The 19,279-nt window shown below is 38.6% G+C and overlaps 1 protein-coding gene and 1 long non-coding RNA gene across 4 annotated transcripts in view; one reads left to right on the plus strand and one right to left on the minus strand.

Moving 5' to 3' along the window:
- The window catches only part of klhdc8a (kelch domain containing 8A), a 45,398-nt gene that overhangs the window by 22,726 nt on the left and 3,393 nt on the right, over nucleotides 1-19,279 (plus strand). For all 3 annotated transcript variants that reach the window (XM_036211793.1, XM_024270901.2, XM_024270902.2), the window contains 4 exons: nucleotides 4,478-4,854; nucleotides 5,612-5,822; nucleotides 10,452-10,616; nucleotides 10,693-10,911. In XM_036211793.1, coding sequence (XP_036067686.1) covers nucleotides 4,690-4,854; nucleotides 5,612-5,822; nucleotides 10,452-10,616; nucleotides 10,693-10,911 — 760 coding nt within the window. In that variant the 5' untranslated portion in view covers nucleotides 4,478-4,689. The remainder of the gene's footprint in view (nucleotides 1-4,477; nucleotides 4,855-5,611; nucleotides 5,823-10,451; nucleotides 10,617-10,692; nucleotides 10,912-19,279) is intronic.
- Nucleotides 16,244-19,191, minus strand: LOC112145580. The gene is made up of 2 exons (XR_002919099.2): nucleotides 18,596-19,191; nucleotides 16,244-16,493 (listed from the first exon to the last, which is right to left on the minus strand). It is a non-coding gene; the product is annotated as an uncharacterized LOC112145580 (long non-coding RNA).

A 19,279-nucleotide genomic window follows, 5' to 3' on the forward strand; every position in this document is an offset into this window, starting at 1 on the left:
TAAAACCGGCACACAATGGGGAGGGCAGGATTTTGAAAGGAGAAAAAACAAACAACAAAAAAAAAGGAACAAATTAAGAGGATAAACTACTGAGAGGTTGCACTAAATCACAGCAGTCACATTTAATCCATGACCTCAGCACCCCCTTAACTCATCAAATGCAATGTTGATACCCTTGCTTGGGATTGTAGGTTTATTCCGGAAGCTTCTACTCATAGAAATGGCAAACGTCCTCTGAACCATGAGGAAGTCGGAAGAGTAAAGGTCCTCAGGGATAGCATAGGGAAACAGAAGAACAGCTGGAAGAGGTAAACACGAAGCCCCTTTGCTGCAGCTGCTTCTCACGACACGACTGAAGCTGACACACACACTCCAACACAACCCAATCCAAAAAATGCACTCATTCATTATCTTGTGATGAGATCATGAAAAATTTACATATTTAAAATCCAGACATGTGAATCTTAGCGAGTTGATTAAAAACACACACACACACGTGTTGTAAAGTAAAATACTGCAGAGCAATGGCTGAAAAACTACAAGAGCCTTTGATGTCTTCAGACGGGCTTTGTGTTCAGTTGTGTTTGGCTTTTTGTTGCTTTTTGTTTTGTCTGAATATTCTCCCTACTTCTTAACTCCTTAAAAACTCTAGTTCAGGTCTATCTTGTGCCCCGAATTTCAAAAGTAATTCGTACATCATCCTTTATCCATTTTAAACAGCAGATAAGATGTCACAGATTTCCCTAAGTAAAAACCTGATCAAATTGAACATTTTACGGAAACTATTTATGAATCCACTGTATTCTATGAAAACTTGAATGATTTATAAAGTCATAATTAAAATACCCATTTTTTTCCAAATATAAAAATTGTTCAAACACAAAGCATTGTGGTCTATTTTTGCCAATCTAGATAGCATCAATTCTCACTAGTTAGTTGCAGAGCCTTCTGGGAAATTTCTCGGGCACTGGATTTTGGAATTTGTAGATCTACAAAATGGTGAACGCACTATATATAGGAATTCAGACAAAACGTAGGTTTGAATTCTCCATTATCCAGCTTAATTTCTTTGTGTAAATTATTGTGAAGGGTTTGTACGCATGAGGTTTTATACTTCTTTGGGTTTTGTTTTGTCACATTTCCGTTCATGTTTTACGTTTGTTTATTAGAAGAAAGGTTCATGTCCACATGTCTTGTTCCTCTGCGTTTACGTCCTTCATTATTCCATCCCTGAAAGCAGTAGCTGGACGAAGCCAGAAAACAGTCAAATGGACCTTAAATTTGCAAGATGTCTACCCACTACTGACTGTATATGGAGAACTGGACAGAGTGAGTGACCTAACTCGAGATATCTCCATCGCCAAGTTGGAACCAGACATCCTCAGTAAGCCATGATTGGTCCGTATCGATCTTAGTCTACATTTCTTTGGCAACCACTCTCTCTCCAATCAGTAGTGAGCATGTTAGAAGGCCACACCCCTTTTAATGAAAGCAGTCTCAGGAGAATCTGTCAAACACTTTGAATGTTCGACGCCAGACCACTTAATTTTATCGAGGCTTCTGATTGGTCAGTTTATAACTTAATTAACTGGCAGCACAGAAATTGTTATTCTGGAAAATATTATGTATGTGTACTAGCTCTTTATTTTTTCTATAGAAGTCTATGAGATTGCAGCTTTTTGGGACCAACAGGTACTTCCTGCTTGGAACGCGAGGGGGGGAGGGGTCCCTTAGTCCAGCTCTCATATACAGTCAACGCTGCTCACTACACATGTAATGGACCTGCAGGTCGTGTGTAATTTACCGTTGAGGTCATAGATGTCTTTTTATGTCCTCAGTACATTAGATTTTTTTTAAGGGGAAGGGGGTCTTATATCTGCTTAAAACAGATTAGAGAAACTTGTATGAAAATTGATTTCTTTTTAAATCAAGGAAAAATGCAACATAAATAGTTTAGTTTATGACAGATGGCTCAGTTTTGGAGAGTTTTCATGCACGTATAACCACGTATGTTAGAGCAGTAAGACTCAACTTGTGATTGTGTTAAAAAAAGAGGTATCTGTTTTTTTTTTAAATATTAGTCACTAGTTTTAAACTTCTGTAACATTTAAAGTACCTCATTGTATTAGATACAGTTTTTCTACTTCCTCCGGTGAGGATTGTAATCTTTAGTTTACCTGGTTTGATTTCTGTTTTCTTGGTTCTTGTAAAGTTCTGTCTCACCTGGTTCCAGTCTCTAATGATCTACAGCTGTTGTCATTCAAGTTGGCCATCCTCAGTTTATTTAAGTGTCAGGTTTTCATTTCATGCTTGTAAAGTCAGCTGCCTCTGTCACCTCTTAGCCTCTTATGCGTTTGTTCATAGTTTTGTCATGTTTAAGAAAGTATTTACACTTTGACTTCCTGCATCACCAGATTCTGATGCCATCTTTACAGCATTTATTTTTCCCAAGTCAAGAAAATTTGTTTTTAAGAATGATGTGTTCTGCTAATAACGTATATCTGGAAATGTTTTTATACTTTTACGTCACAGTTAAAAAAATTATCAGCAACAAATTCCAAAGCTGTGTTTTAGCCAGAATGAGAACTTGTTTGGCTAAAATCAAACTCGGCTTCATTATTATTCTGGGCTCTGATATTCTCATCTGATCGGGTTAATTGGGGTCAGGGGATGTGATTGGGTTTAGGAAATGAGTTGCACACACATCATTTCAGGGGAGACCTTTTCTGCATGCTGTTCCTATGACCGTCATTCTACTATTTTTTTTTATTACGTCCTCTGTTATCCGTCAACGTAATGTTTGAAATGAAAGAAAAACAAACATAAAACGTGTGGTTATCTATGGGCTGAACTGGGGTCGTTAACTGAGTTTAAACCCAGAATGAAATAGAAAACCAGCAGGAAGTTAAGTGTTGTAATTAATCTCATAATGACAAGAGTTAACTCTTTAATACCCATGAAGTCATCACATACTTCTCATTAATGTTGTTCTAAAGGCTTATTTTCACCTTTATATTGGCAAACTAAAACACAAAGGTAGAAAAAACTTTTTTTGTAGTTCAAAAATTCAATATTCCGATAGCGTAACAGTTTAGTCAACATAACTAGTTGACTCCCATCAGTCACATGTATAAAATAAACCTGTGCACATTTTTGTTTACAACCTTTTATTCTTTATTTTATTTCATATTTGCTGTTTTTTATTGGTTATTGATTGTCAGGTGGGTTGTCTTTTTCTTTTGGAATCAAGTTTTATAAGTATTTGATTATGTGTGGGTTCATGGGTTGTGTGTGTTAACAGAGAGAGGGGGAGGTTAAAGTGTGGGTTTTATTTCATTTAATTTCATTTCTTTTTTCTGACTGTTTTTGTGTTTTAACTGTAAAGCAATCTAAGCTGCGCGAGTATGAGAAGTGTTGTTTTTATAGAGATAGTTTTATTTTTCAACAGGTAAACCCAACAGTGAGCTTTAAAATACTTTATCTGATCTCCGATCGGCGATCCATGACCCCTCAAACCTCCGGTTTCAGTCCTATAAGTGATGTCAAAATGTATCCATCCATTGTATTCAATGTGTGGTTGTTGCTCACTATTTACTGTTTCAGCTACTTATAGTAAAGTTAGGATCCTTTTTATTTTTTTCATTTCCGTAAACACTTATAGAAAAATACAACGGTGTATTAGGGCCATTTTACAAGTAAGAGAAAGGAAAATAAATTATGACTTTAAAGTAATAAATTTATGAGAACAAAAGTCCTAACTGTTAAATTACAAGAATAAAGTTGTATATTTATGACTTTAACAGTCATTGGCTACCTTTTTTAACATGTAACTGTGTTTCAAAGTCATTAATTTATGAGTTGATGTACATTTATGAGAAAGTCGTAAATTTACAACATTAAATCTTGTTTTTTTTTTTTTGTTTTTTTTTTTGGTGGCCGTAATACTCTGTCGTATAAATATGAAGCATTCTCTTCTTCCTTTTTCTCTTTGATATAAATGTTATTTATCCATCTGGTATCAATGAGCTTTTTAAAGCTGTTTTGCAAAAAATGTCACCATTAACTAGTCCAGCAATTGTTGAGTAAATTTATATTCTTTAGCAATGTCACAGTCTTTAATACTTTTTAGTATTTTAACTTATTTCAAATTAGATCAACAAACTATTTTATACTAGTTGTTTTTAATAAATTTGTATTATTCACTAAATTTAGCTATCAATCTTTGACTAGTTTAGTATGTAGTGTTTTTTTTTTTTTACTTTTGGACAAATTTTTCCTTTTTTGTAATGAAATCTTTTATGAATCCCACATTAGTGAGACTTTCTTAGTGTAACTGCATGAATGGATTAATAATTTTCTGCAGAATTCTTAGTTTATTTCTGATCTAGTTGTGTGTTATAGACACTTAGATGAGAAAAGCAAACGCTTCAATAGAAATGAGTTCACTTACATGAAGCTTCCTGATGTATTCCTGCAGGCTGACCCTGAGGCCACTCACATCCAGAATAGACGAGAACTGATCCCGGTCTGGATCCAGTTTGACAGCTTCTCATCCACCTGGGCTTGATAGCAGAGAGCCCCCTCTGGTCCCTGGGGTCCTCCTCTGTCATCTATCCCGCACTGTCTATTCCTAATCTGTGGGCCGCCTCCTCATCGTCATCTGAGAGCCTTCCTGAAGGTGTGGCGCTCATGGCGGTCCCAAGCGCCAACGAGTTCCATTGGCAGAGCCTGGCACGCTTGCCCAGCGGCCGTGTGTACCACTCTCTGTTTGAAGTGGGGGGGCAGATGTACATGCTCGGAGGGTGTGATGCTGCAGGGCGACCGTGCCCGGCTTTGGACCTCTACTCCCCTGAGGTATGAAAAGAGAGAGACTGCTACTGTAAATGTAGCAGCATAATCAATACAACTCTGTGATAAAGTTAGTTATGTGTTAACTGGAGTTTCAGCTCCAGTATTTTCATTCTTTCAACAACTCTTTAATCACTAACGTAATTCCGGCAGATTCTGAAGCAGAGAAAAGCGGGACGTAGAATACTTAAGAAAAAAAATCAAAAATTGCACCAAAAAAGGGCAAAACGACAAGACAGAGAAAGGTGAATCGCGATATAGCGAAGGATCAACATTTTTAATCTTCCAGACTTCCAGGTTGAAGCTGGTTTGAAAACAAAAGTCCCTTGAGCCAGGTGCAGTTCACCAAGTAACCACTTGGGCTTTTTTTTTTTTTTTTTTACAAGAGTAATTCCCTAATAGTTTTATGATAAATGATTAAACATGGGTCATGAGACAAATACTTCCTGGTTTTGTGTAGAAGTAGCTTCCAGATTTGATTTTCTCTGACATCATATCCTGTCAAGATGGCAAGTACCAGGAAGTGAAAAAAATGGACTCAAAACATCCCATAAAAAGTCAATAAGGAGGGTTTTTTATGTATATATGTCCCCTATCATCACAAAGATGCCACTAGATCACAATAAAAAACATCAAAAACACAATTTTCATTTAAGTGGGTCTTTAAACTCTGAAGTTTTTCAAAATTTCAGTAAAGAAAAGCTGAACTTTTACTTGGATTTTCACTCAGTAAAGTTAACCTCCATGTGTGCCCCGTTTGCAGGGGGACCGGTGGATCAGCTTGCCCCCGATGCCCACCTCCCGGGCCGGAGCCGCCGTAGCGGTGCTTGGGAAGCAGGTCCTGGTGGTGGGAGGAGTGGGAGAGGACCAGAGCCCCCTAAAGGTGGTGGAAATGTACAACACGGAGGAGGGGAGGTGGAGGAAGCGGAGCGCTCTGCGGGAAGCTCTGATGGGTATATCCATCACCGTGAAAGGTATGGATTACCACAGACTGACTCTTAACCTCCTAATATGTCTTAATTCTGCCGCACAGCAGTCTAGGAGGGATGAGAAAGGTTGCACCGGCAATCTGATCTGCAAATGACATCAGAGTTTTAACCATGTCAAAGCCAAACATGGAGATCGTCGTGGATCGTCTGCTTCCTGACATGGTTTGAGGTGGATGTTTGTTTGTACAAACATGCAGAGAAACTGCTGAGCGGAAGTTCAGCTGCTGCTGCGTGAGGCGGAATGCAGCAGCAGCAGCAGCTTCAGGAGTTTCTCCAGGCTTTGCTCCCCTTTAGGTGGTTTATCCCATTCTTTCCAGCAGAGCCTCCTGAGCTCAGTCTTATTGGATTTCCTCCATCTTCCCTTCATCTGCAGCCAAAGCTCAGATCATGTCAGAACATCTGTGGACAAACTTAAAGGAGGAAGCTCTCACATCAGTGTAGTGTGAATGCATCTCTTACACAGATTTATACTGTTTTCATGTAGGATTAAGGTAAATATACAGAGAATTTTTCATCTTTTATATGAGGAACTCAACATGATCAACATATTTTTTTAATTTCTTTTTACAGATGTAAAAACTTATTATTCACAAAATTTAAGTGGATCATTTTTTTTGTCTTTCCTTCCATTTTGAGAATTTTAAGACTTTATTTTAGTTCCTTGTATTTCCTCGTCAATCTCAGATATTACCATCTAAAAATAACCCATAATGGATGACATCCATTAAGTATTTATCTTTATTTTTTACTAATATTCTAGATGTTTAAAGGCTTTAAGGTCTTTGAGTTTTGGTGGAACTGTTGGTGTGGAAGTAAGCCTCTGGTGATATCCCATGATCCTTTTGTTTACACTCTCTCCCACTAGCTTACAGCCCCCACAACACTAAGCTAACAAGGTGCAACAAAAACGGCCAGTAATAACAGAGCTATGCAGCCATACAGTTCTGAGTCAAATGCCAGCTAACCTAATGTTCTACTAATCTATAATTAGATTCATCAGAATGGAGCGGAGCAGAGATACTTCGGCCCGCACATTTCAGTTTCTGCGTCACAAATAAAAACTTTTTTCATTTTAAAACAGCAGGTTTTTATTTGTTCCTGATCCATCACGTTTGATTTAAAAAATACCCAGTTTTAATTTTGAATTTTTTTATTTATGTCCTCCATCATGAGAAATTGGGTCTTTAAAATCTTTTTCGGGACACTTTATACTCTTTTCTTAGACAGACAATAGCTGTGATTCCATTGACTATGACTCTGCGCAAATTGGATTTGCAATAATAAATTTGCCTAATGGAAACAATTTAGGAAAAACTTGTTGAAATTTTTTGTGTTTGGTGGAGGTGATCATTTAGGAGTATCGAATAGAAACACTTTTTGAGTTAAATGAGTCACATGACCGACAACCAGATTCCGGGCTTTAAAAATGTATAACCTTGTGGATCGTTTCTAAAAAAGACCCACTTCGATTAAAATTGTGTTTTTAACATGTTCTCGTGGCATTTTGTTGATGATGAAGGACATCTATAGAACAAATTAAGCTTAAATTAACATTTCTGAGTGTTTCTTTCATTCAAATGATTGTGAATCAGAAGCAGATGAAAAAAAGCAGTTTGAAACAGAGCTTATTGGGATGTAAAAAAAAAAAAAAGTGAAGGGTGAGCACAAGCTCCCTGCTTAGCAACAGGCAACGGAAGAGGGGCGGGGTTACTCCACGCTGACAGTTTCGCCCTTAAATCAGAGGCAAATTTCTAATGAACTTCTGCCTCTCTGTAAAAACTATGTTCTAGAAAGCAACAGATTTTTTTTTTTGGCTAAAAACAACATAATCATAATTAAAACACTGTGAACTCTTTAACAAAAGATCTAAAGATGATTGGTGTGGGATTTAAAAACTCTTGAACAAAATAGAACATATATATTTACAAAAAGTGCACTCTTTTATACCAGAAGCCAAAACTTCTCTAAGACCTTAAAAAGTCTTAAAGAAAAATCCTCTACAAAGCAAGATTTTACTTGGTAGCACATTGTTCACAGAGCCAGTGATTTATTTGGAATAAATGTACAGAAATCCTATAGTTTGTGCTAAAAGTTACTATAAAATTAAAGCTCAGGTTGTTTTTGGTTTGATTTCGTGCAGTTAGAGTCTCCTCAGCTTCCACTCTCGGTCTTGTGCGGCACGTTTTCCACTTTCTGGTTTCATCTGGTTTCTCCAACACCTTCATCAGTTTTCCATCTTCTGGTCTTTTATCGCCGTCATATTCCCACAAACTCATCCCCAGCTACTGAGAAATGAACAAACACTGTGACAAATGATCAATAGAGCCAAATGAAAACAAATATGAGACTTTCAAAAGGACGGCCAGTTAATAAATTGACTGAAATACTCTATTTTATCGATACTTTTTCAAATCTTTCTGGTTATAATTGTAGATAATGAACTTTGGCTAATGAGCCATTGTTTGCCTCAAAGTTTTTGCTTTTTTTGTAATGAGTTTGAACTGATTGAGGTTTGACTTTGGGAAAGGGCTCACAAAAAGCCTTCAGAAAAATCTATAGAAAAACAAACAAATATTTTAAGTCATATCTCACACATAGCAGCTTGTTTCATATTCAGTTCCATGATTTATAACCTCCACTTTACCCTGCCTGAAGAGTCTCCATTGTTCCTCAGGAGGTGTCGTTCCCAGTCGTGCTCTTTGCTGCTGAACTCTCACCGCTCCGTCGTCAGTCACAGCCTCGTGGCTCACCGCATCGAGGTTTTTCCATCCTAAAAGTATACAAACATTTCAAAAAATCTTTAAGAAGCATGTAGATGCTCTGAATAGTTTCAGTTTGGCAGCATTTCCTAAGAGCTTTCCATATAACTATTGAGTATAGAGAAAAATACTGAAATTTAAGCTGAACTGTGGAGGAGAAACCCTTAATGATTCCGATACCGTAGTGTAAGTATGCATTAATCTGTTCTCTATCTGTAATAACTAGAACTCATTTTAAAGAAACACTAAGAACCAATCAAATCCCCAGGACTACATAAATGTGTCTGAAAAATAAATATAAATAAAATTACTCATTTTCTAATGAATAAACAAGGTTTTAACTGCATAAATCACATAATTTAATAACTAGAAATGTATATTTACTATTCATTTTGATTAAGAACACTTAATAAATATATATATATATATTTTTAATAACATATTCTTCCAATTGTTGGTGGGTCCAAATTCTCCTCATCTTCAGTTGGTTCCTTCAACATTCAGAGTTTTGGAAGTCAAATATTAGTTCACTAGTCCAGTTCTTTGAACACGGCGGGTTTACTTTATGAGCACAAAACTTCCTGTAGGAATTATTTTCCAGTATTGGAACAGGCGAACTGTTGGAGTACAAAAAGGTTTGTGTTTTTAAAGATTTCGGGACCGGGTTTAATTGAGAGTTTTTGTGTCTGAGTTTGTGGTTTTGGTTGGAGCTATAGGGGAGGATGTAGTGCAGCGGTTGGGCGGTCGACTCCTGATCAGAAGATTGTGGGTTTAAATCCAGACTTGCTCGCACATGTGTCGGAGTGTCTTTGGGCAAGACACTGAACCCCACATTGCCTCTGGTGGAAGGTTGGCGCCAGTTTTCGGCAGCAGAGCTGCCATTAATGTGTGAATGTGTTTGAATGGGTGAATGGGACTGAGACTGTAAAGCTCTTTGGGCCTTTGAGGAAGATAGAAAAGTGCTATACAACTATAGGCCAATATAGTGTTGATTGGTGGATTCTGTTGGTCATGCTAATGTTTCAAATACAACTGCACGATGAGATTCTTAATGCCACATTTTTTATTTTGGAATTGTTAGTGTGGTCATGTAGACGGCAGCAACTGCCGCCTCCTGAGTACAAATGCTGCCGGCTTTGCTGAAAAAGTTGCATTTATGTCGCATTTTGTGGATATGAGACCGTAGTCTCACTAAGGTCATCGGTAATCACTGAGATCCTAAAAGATTGTTTTGGCTTGTTTGATAATCGTTGATGGAAACAACTGACTTACAGATACACAGGTAAAAACAGAGATAAAACAAAACTGTGTTGATGGCATTGACTGTATGTGAGAACTGGACTGAATGGAGCGACACGACTAAAATAACAAACACCTATTTTTTAGCTGGAATTTATAGAAGACAGGACACAACTGGAAGATATTCTGCATCTAAAATGAAAGTTTTTTGCTGATCATCACTGGATAAGGGGATAATTCAGTGTTGTGTTAGTCTGGAGGCGGAGCTGTCATAGCAGACTCTTCCTGGAGGGAGCTGTTGGCATCGATCTTACATCAGCACGTTACCAACCGCTCGTTTTCGTGGGTATGGGAGGGGCTGCTGCAGACTGCAGGTTTTTAGAGGATTTCTCTTAAATGCATGAACGGATCAAAATGCCGCTTTGGGGTTCTTTACAATGAGGAATGAACAGTAAAATGCATTTAGAACCTCAAAAAGTAGAACTTTCATGGTAGGGCCCCTTTAAAACAATAGACCAGCATCTTGAAATTCCTCCATTCCTTCATGTTTTCTAATTAAAAAAACAATTTATTTGATTCTTTTGTTTATATATATATTTTTTTGTTCCTCTTGAAGATGGTCGGGCCCTGGCTGTGGGTGGGATGGGTGCGGACCTCCTCCCTCGCAGCATCCTTCAGCAATATGACCTCAGGAAGGATGTGTGGGCGCTGCTGCCCCCAATGCCCACTCCACGCTACGATGCCATCACACACCTGATTGGCAGCAAGCTCTACGTTGCAGGTGCAAACTCTATCAGTTTCTGTTTGCTGATAGTAAAGCATTACAAGGACTCATGGGGATGTTCTCCTTCTTGAAGGTGGCCGTCAGTGTAAGCGTCCAGTGAAGGCTTTTGAGGCGTACGACACAGAGACGCGCTCCTGGACTTCGCTCCCGACTCTTCCGTGTAAACGCACCTACGCAGGTGTGCTGTGGGATCCGGACGGGAGGTTGTGTCTGCTCGGAGGACTGCGGCAGGGAGGAGGACACCAAAGTTCCAAATTCACCAAGAACATCAACATTTTTGATACCAACCAAGGTACAAAAACAGACCGTTCACAATGCAGGATCTTAAATGAAGCCTAAATAAGTTGAGCCAAAATTCTCACACAAAGATAATATATATTTATAATAAGGTGAGTTCTCAATAATGATTGGCTGTGGATAAAAAAGTGACAATGCACACCTAAAAACGAAATTCTGGTTACATGGCCTAAATGTTTAAAATCACTAAGCTGGCTTCTTTAAAACAAACTTTTTTTCCATCATCTGGACAAAAACAGGCGGTAAGAGATGAACTTTCTGTCTGAACTGATTCCTTATTTAACCTAATGATGATCATATATATATCGCTTTCCTTTATCGCTGCAGTCGAGGTCGGTGCCGGCCCAGCGACACATTGTCGTGTTACTGTGACAAATTAAACAGCCTTAATCCTGTTTCTTTTATTTTGTTATTACCTCTAAGTGGCCAACATACACAATTCATCTAAACTGAAACAATTTATTCATCCAAAAAGAAATAGTGACATATTTGATTAAGACAAAAAAGATAATAATAAAACTTTAACATGTTCTCTTTTTGTCATGTTACAAGTGAACATAAACATGAATATAATATTAGTCTTTTTTTATGTGTAATTTATCAAGCATTTTGTGATCTTATTTAATTATTAAATAATATTAACAAACAATAAATCACTGTTTGGCAAGATTATTGTTTTTATTTTTATTTTTTTTGTGAGGTTACATAAAATTGCATATTTATAAACAGGAGAGAAAAAAAACCAACTACCTGAGCAAATCTGACCAATTTAGTTGAAAATTATCATTAAAAACTATAATTTTTATTCCAACATTTAGGAAAATCAGCTGCAATTTCCATCTTTTTCTGCCACAAATATTCAAAAAAGACTCCATCCTGTCTGACTAAATCCAGTCTACCAAACCCTACACTTTTACAAACTCAACTTTTCTCCCCTTCAGTTGGAGAAATAAAGCATTTAAATGCTGCTTATCAAGCAATGATTTTCAGCAACACTCTCTCAAAAAGAGCAGTTCTCTGAATAGAAAAAAAAACGTATTTACTTACAAATACCTTATCCTTTTGACTTACAATCTATTAGTTTACTTTTTTATCTTCTGTCTTTTCACTGTGTGAAAATGCCTAATGTCAAGCGTAAACTTCAGCATAAATAAACTGTTTTTTCTCTGCTTAAAGAGGCTTATTCCTCCGGTGTTTTGTGAGCACAGTTGGTGCCCACCAGTGCAGCCAGATCCCTCACACCTCCATCTGGCAGAGACGGCCCGGAGTAACAGGTGAACAAATTGAGGAGGGAGCGGAAGGCGGAATGGGGAGGCAAAAATCAATAAGTCATTCTCGACAGCTGGGCGAGCGGTCACACTCCGAGATCGCTCCAATGGAAGCCAAATAAAGCAGAACAGGGGAGCGATAGCGCTAATTTATGATAATGGGGAGAGGCTTTGACTTGGGTGCGAGAGCAAAAAGGAAGACGGCGAGCGGACGCCTGCCAACACACACCTGCGTGATGCGTGCACACTCACACACACCGTTTCTCCAATCTAATTTTGGCTGAGATGAGATGGTGGATGAGCTGTTGGGAGGCAGGCTGCGGATGAGGAGCGCTTCAAATTACAAGATCCAGAAACAGATTGTTTTATTTTCCATCTGCAGCAATATCTCTGCACACACAGTCGTGCGATTTTCTGTCACATGCTGGCGTCGTGCTACCCATCCGTTCACTTTGCCGGCGATAAGATTCGCGTGCGTGGACGGATGGTATATTGTAGACTGGATGCGGCGAGCAAAGGGAAAACCCAACACACTGGATGGAGGAAGATGTGGACAGTTTAACTCCAGCTGATGAGTTTACACACAGAAGTTGGACAAACACAAATTACATTTATTCGCCATTTTCACAGGAAGACACACAAAAATTTTTAACATGTTCTCGAGTCAATTTTTTCTAGAAAATAAAACCAGAAATTTAAGATTAAAATTGCATTTCCAAGTATTTATTTATTCAAACAACTTTAAATGATTAGCAGAAATTTGAAAAAGGTCTTATTTGTTAAATAATAAAATACGTTGAGTGAGCCACAAGCTGCATTCTGATGCATCCACTTGACTAGATCCATGAACGTCTTTGTTTTTTCTCGTCCAAACTGGCATGTGACTGGATCGCTCCAATATCTCTCACCATTTTTGTTACTCTAGTAAAGTTAGTTTGGAGCTGTGAGGGACTGTAAACTAGTGGGTGAGAAGGGGGTAGCTCCACGCCAACAGTCCCGCCCACAACTTAGAGGTGAACTACTAATGAATTACTGCCACTCTGCAGAAACTACGTCCAAGAAAATGACACAAGTTTATCTGATTTTGGCTAGAAAGGTCATCTTCATAGTTAAAAAATCACTGGAAACACTTTAAAAATAAATCAAAAGATGATGAAAAACAACTGAAATAAATGATGTAAAAAAGGCTGCCACATTATAAAACAGTTATTATTACTTTGGATCACATTTTGTTACAGAAAACATTACAAATATTTGCAGCGATCAACTTCAAAAAGTGTTATTATTTGAACACAATGACCAAAAACTGTAAATAAAGACTACAATGAAATAAAAAATGTTCCACAATCACAACGACCAAGTGCACAAACGCACCGGAGTATCCAACATGAACTTTTTAAAATGAACTTTTACACCAAAAAAAAAGAGGATAAATTCTTTATTGTCCCACAAAAGGAGTTTCACAACAGCAGATGCTTCAAAGCGTAAAAACAACAGCGTATAAGTAAGCTCAAGTTTCATACAGAAAACATTAAATATGCAAGAAATACATTTTTATGTCAAAGTCAACAAATATTTGTTAAAACATTCAATCAAATACATGTTAATCATCCATTTTCTGAATCCCTTTTGGGGTGGCAGGGTTGCTGGAGCCTATCCCAGCTGCTGTTGGGCGTTGAATCGTTGAGGTGAAAGTGCTAACAGTCTGAATTAATCACTAAAAAAAGCTATTTTTATATTTATGCTTTTTTGTTTTTATTGTAATATAAAGCAGATCATGCAGACCAAATTAAATTAAAAATGAGTTCATAAAGAAGCTGCAATACATAACTGAAAACCTCCATATGAAGGAACTTCTAAAAGGACAAATCAAAGCTTCTGCAGCGTCTGCGACGCAGAAGTGTTTGACTGCAGCTGCAGGAGTCTCCACGTGCAGCTCAGTCCCGAGCACCGAGGGGGCAGATGTCAGGCCGTCCTCACCTGGGGGGCCTGTGAGGCAGCAGACTGCAGAAACGTCTGTTCCACCTGCTGCTCACATCACCGCTCGGGCTCCGTCTCAGCAGAACGAACGCCCCCCTCCTTTAAAAACCCACATTCTGCTCTGGAGCTCCACCGCAAAAAACAACTCGTACAATTTTACCACTTGGACTCGGCACCACTTTCCCGAGTTTCTACCTTCAGCAGCTTTAAATTGTGGTGGTTTTTCTTTTTCAGAAATGCATTTTTGGAACATTTCGATCCTTAAAGTTTGGGAATTTCATCTCTTTAGTAAGGTATTCAAAAAAAAAAAACTTAGTTTACTGCTCAAACTCCCAGATCTTATACATCCCAGAGAATTATATGTTTGAAATGACTTCTTATTATATTTAGGTAAGAAAAACATTTGTTTGATCAGAAAAGAGTCCCAGCCTTCACCCATAGGGGGCAGTCATGGCTGCCAAAGTGAGTCTGTGAGAGTCGCATGAAAAACTGTTTAATATCTTGTGAAATAAATTGGAAATAATGAAAAAAATTGTAATAATGACATAATTATAAAAGATTCTAGCTTTCTTCTTTTATTTCTTTGTTCATGTCTTTGTTGAATTTCTTTGTCTATAAACGAGTACAAACTTGTTCCTTTATCAATAGCTATTCTAATTTTAGATATCCTTCAAGTTTCTTCACCTCTCTTCATTCCAGGTTTGGAAGCAGCACTTTTGTGTCATGAGCTGTTTTTATGAGTGGATGTTTGTTTGGAGTTCTTTATCGGATGTTGTCCCTGCAGAGGAGCTCCTTCGCTCTCGTCCTTTCACCTCCTTCTCCATAAACAGCTTACAAGTCCACTAGCTCCAATATCAGCGACGTTTATTCAGCGTTTGCACTGAAGGACACAGAAGTCACCAGCTTTTATAGCAGAGAACTTCTTTGTCCTGTTTCCTAAGCATTATACGTAAACCTAAAACAGTGATAAAACTGATGTGTGGAAAGGATTTCAAAGTAAAAGCTGCAGAGCAGAAGTCTCAGATGAATGTTGCTAATCTGAGTCAGTTGTGGTTTTATTATTGTTATTTTTTTGTTGTTGTTGTTTCTCGTGAACACTCCAGCAGTAATGACTTTGGCTGCTTTTTTACTGCCGCTTCTGTAACAAAGCTGCACCTTTATTGGTCCTGCTGGAGCGGGCGCAGCCCCGGCAACACAAATGATTTCCACAAACGATGCAGCCCGCTCTCCCAACAATAAGGGTTCCCATGTTGCATAATTGATTTATGACTGCAGGACTAAAACACAAAGGAAAAAAGAGAATGGAGGAAAAATAAAAAAAGGTTGCACTTCTCTGTAGATTAATAAAGAAAAAGTACTTCTGAAGGGCTTTCTTTCCGGGAGGATCAAGTCGGCGGTCAGCAGTATCTGCAACTTCACATGAGACAGACACAATCCATCAAAGACCCCAAACTAATCACCGTCCCTCTCTGGTTTTTAATCAGGGGGGACAATTACAGAGGAGAAAGCGCTGTGGGTGAAATTACCATCACGCCGACTACAAAGCCCAGTCTTCAGAGAATCAACTCATCTCCCTCATCGCATTGTTTCGCCGCTCACTCCGTGTGTTTTGTGTCTTTTCTGCTCCGCCGTCTCCTGTCAGAGAACACGGCTGATGTTCGCCGGCTTCCACAAAGGAAAGCTTGACACGAAGACTTCTATAATCCCTCTGAGGCAAAAAAAAGGGGGAATCTAGCTTGCAAATGCAGCTCAGTCACAGAGGATTGGAGCCAGAAGGTTATGGCGAAAAAATCATTTCACCCTTTGAGGCCGGTTTGGAGCCCGTGCATGCTTGTCGAGGAGAGGAGGCGACGGCATAGCCATGAAATGTGAGGATGTAAAAATGCATCATGGGACGGTTCTTTTCTTAGGAGTGTGGAATTGTTTCAGCTTCTGCTGGTGTCATACATTTACCCCAAACCACAACATCTGGGAGGCATCAGGGCAACAAAAGGAGGTCAGAGGCTTTCACGTGAGGATAAACTAGAAAAATGTGTTTGAATTGAAAGTGAATGTCAAAAAAAACCAAACACGCACATGCAGTAAGTAACTTTTAATCATGATTTTGGGACCATTGACGTGGAAGTAAGCCCGCCTTCTTCCCATCATCCCTCTGTTTACACTCACACGTGCTTACACCTCCTCAAACCCCCCCAACCGAACATCGACAAAAATGGCGAGCACCATTAGAGCTTTCCCGCCGTAATCCAGATGCCATTCTGGCCGTGGATCTAATCGTCCACAAGTAGATGCATCATGGAGCGAGAAGCCTGTGGCTTGCTGTTGTAACCTATAAGAGGAATGAGGATTTGCCATTTATTCTTGTTTAAATTTAATCTTGTTTATTTTTCAAGAAATACAAGTAATCTGGAAAAGGTCTCCTGGACCGACTGAGTCACACTGGTTGGATTTTAGGCTAAATATGTCTTAGATTGATTTTAGGTCAGTGAATCGGATCAAATCACATCATTCAAAATAAACTAAAATCAAGTGTGAATCAGACGGGGAACCGTAAATTACGATATGAATTAAAATATTGTTAAAATAAATCGTTACACCCATATTTGATCTGCATCTCCATAATTCCACTAACGAGGCGAAATGATTTAGTTCAATTCTTTTACCTCATTGGAGACAATCTAGATACATATTATTCATTTGGCGTTTAAACCTATAATTAAAAATGTCTTTAAACAGAAAACCCTTTTTTCTTACTGGCACTTTTATCAAGAAAAACACGTACATAAAGAGAGCAAAAGGAACTGACAAAGTCAGCCAGACATTGACTCACTCCCAACTCATATATGGACGTATGGTTCGGGCCCCACTTTTGAATGTTTTTGGTGTCCCCAACTCGTTTTTTTCACGTTCTGGCTGTTGTCATTAAATCATGGGTCCCCAACCTCCGGGCCGCGAACCGATACCGGTCTGAGGGCCGCTTGATAAGGACGCTAATCGGGGGTCCCCAACAGAGGTGGGTAGAGTATACAAAAATCTTACTCAAGTAAAAATAGTGTTACTTTTTCAAAATAGTACTTAAGTTCAAGTAGAGAGTAGGCATCTAAATAACTACTTAATCAAGAGTAAGAAAGTACCTGCATCAAGGTCTACTCAAGTAGTATGTAACTAATGAGTAATGTCCCATTTCTGTCATAAAAGAAGGAGTAAATTGCAATGCAATAATCCAACTTTTAATAAGTTTGTTGCCAATTTTGATAGGAGTGATTTCCCTTTGCATTTGCTGCCGCGGCGAGTTTTTGTCTGGCTTCGTATGATTGGTAACAAGGAGTCACATGATGTTACGGAGCCTTATGGGGAATTTTTATGGGTTGATTTTGGATTATTTTGATTTATTCCAGTCAAAAGTAATGCTAACGAGCAACAAGAGACCTAATTTACTTGAGTAAAAGTCATGTTTTTCTCTCAAGTAAAAAGTAAGTTGTATTATGACAAGTCTCACGAGTACAATTTACCTAAAAAGTTACTTAAGTAAATGTAATGGAGTAAATGTAATGAGTTACTACCCACCTCTGGTCCCCAACCCTCGGGACACGGACTTGTACCCGAACCTGGTACTGGTTCTGCATCCATTACCGTGTCCGGAGGTTGCAAACCGGTAAATTAATGCGATAAATTCCAGTTTTTTGTTTCCATCAGGCACATTTAGTATCGCTAAATCCAATTTGTGCAATTTCAAAGTCATTGGAAACACAGCTACTGATGAATAGACGAAAACCAGGAGACTGAGCCAAAAATAAATGCAGCAAAGACAATAACCAATAATCTAAAAAATGATCGTCAGATTATTATTGATTTGATCTGTAGCTACACTTTTTGAGAAAAGTCTTTGGTACGTTTTTTAAATAGTACATTTTATGGTCTCTATACCTCACTAAAACCGATGGCTGACTGTACAGAACTGAGGAGAACACAGTGCATCCAACAGAGGTGGATATTTGTCTGCGGTACAGAATAAACCAGAGAGGACGAGCAGCTGTGATCTCCAGTCTCTTAGTTTGAGTTTAAGTAAAGCAGGCTGGAAGAGGAAAGCATTTCTATTCATTACAGCCGTGTGCAGGCCCCATCTGGCTTCTTCTTGCCTTCTCTTCATCTGTTTGACTCTTAATCTTATTTTTCACTTGTAATTCTACTCTGGCTTCCCTTTCGCTGATTTAAGCTTTCTACCTTCCTCCTCACAACAAAGCGTGAAAGTGACAGGCTGTTGTTTGGCTGAATTTTCCGTGAGCGGAGATGTTGACGGCTGTTTTCCTTCACTATAATCACCCGGAGTCTTTCTGCTGCCACGGTTAATGCGGGGAGCCCTGATCGATGTGGACCCAATCAGGAGATTAAGTTAAAATGCTGAATTCTTGCACCTGTGGCTCCACTAACCTTCATTTTTAATGGGGTCACCAGCGGCATTGTGGGATTCCAGTGGCGGTTGGGAGGTGGGACAGAATTAGAGATCTCTGCACCTGCTGCTGAACTCCCTTCAGGAGGGGTTCTTAGAAACAGGCGGGAAGCTGTTGTGAAGGCTGTTTTACCTGCTGTTACTGTTTCCTTTACAAAATAACAACGTTTCACTGAATAATTGAAAACATATATTGACTGTATATGAGAACTGGAGCAAGTGAGTGTGATGTCATTCATAAAGAGTTACTTAATTCTGGATCCAATGAAATTAAGTCAATTTAGTCACCTTTTTTTTTTTTGCCATGTTGGATTCAGCTGTCGTCGGTAAGCGGTGATTGGTCCAAGTTGATCTGAGTCAATGTTTCTATGGCAACCACTCTCTCCAATCAGGAGAGAGCTTTTTGAAAGTCAACGTACATCTTGAAAGAGCCATACACAAAATTTGTCCAATGTTTTTGACGTTGGACTTGAGACTACATACTTTTATTGAGCCATCGGATTGGCCACTTTGATGAAAAAAATAAAATAAAGCAAAAACATTTTAAAAAATGGTATCAAAGCAAGAATAGTTATTCTGACGAACAGAATGACTGAGCAATAGCTGTTTATTTCTCTATAGAAGTCTACCGGATTTTTTTTTTTTTTTAAGTAGCAGGTACTTCC

Source organism: Oryzias melastigma, linkage group LG5, assembly GCF_002922805.2.
Source record: "Oryzias melastigma strain HK-1 linkage group LG5, ASM292280v2, whole genome shotgun sequence".
Classification (NCBI taxonomy): domain Eukaryota; kingdom Metazoa; phylum Chordata; class Actinopteri; order Beloniformes; family Adrianichthyidae; genus Oryzias; species Oryzias melastigma.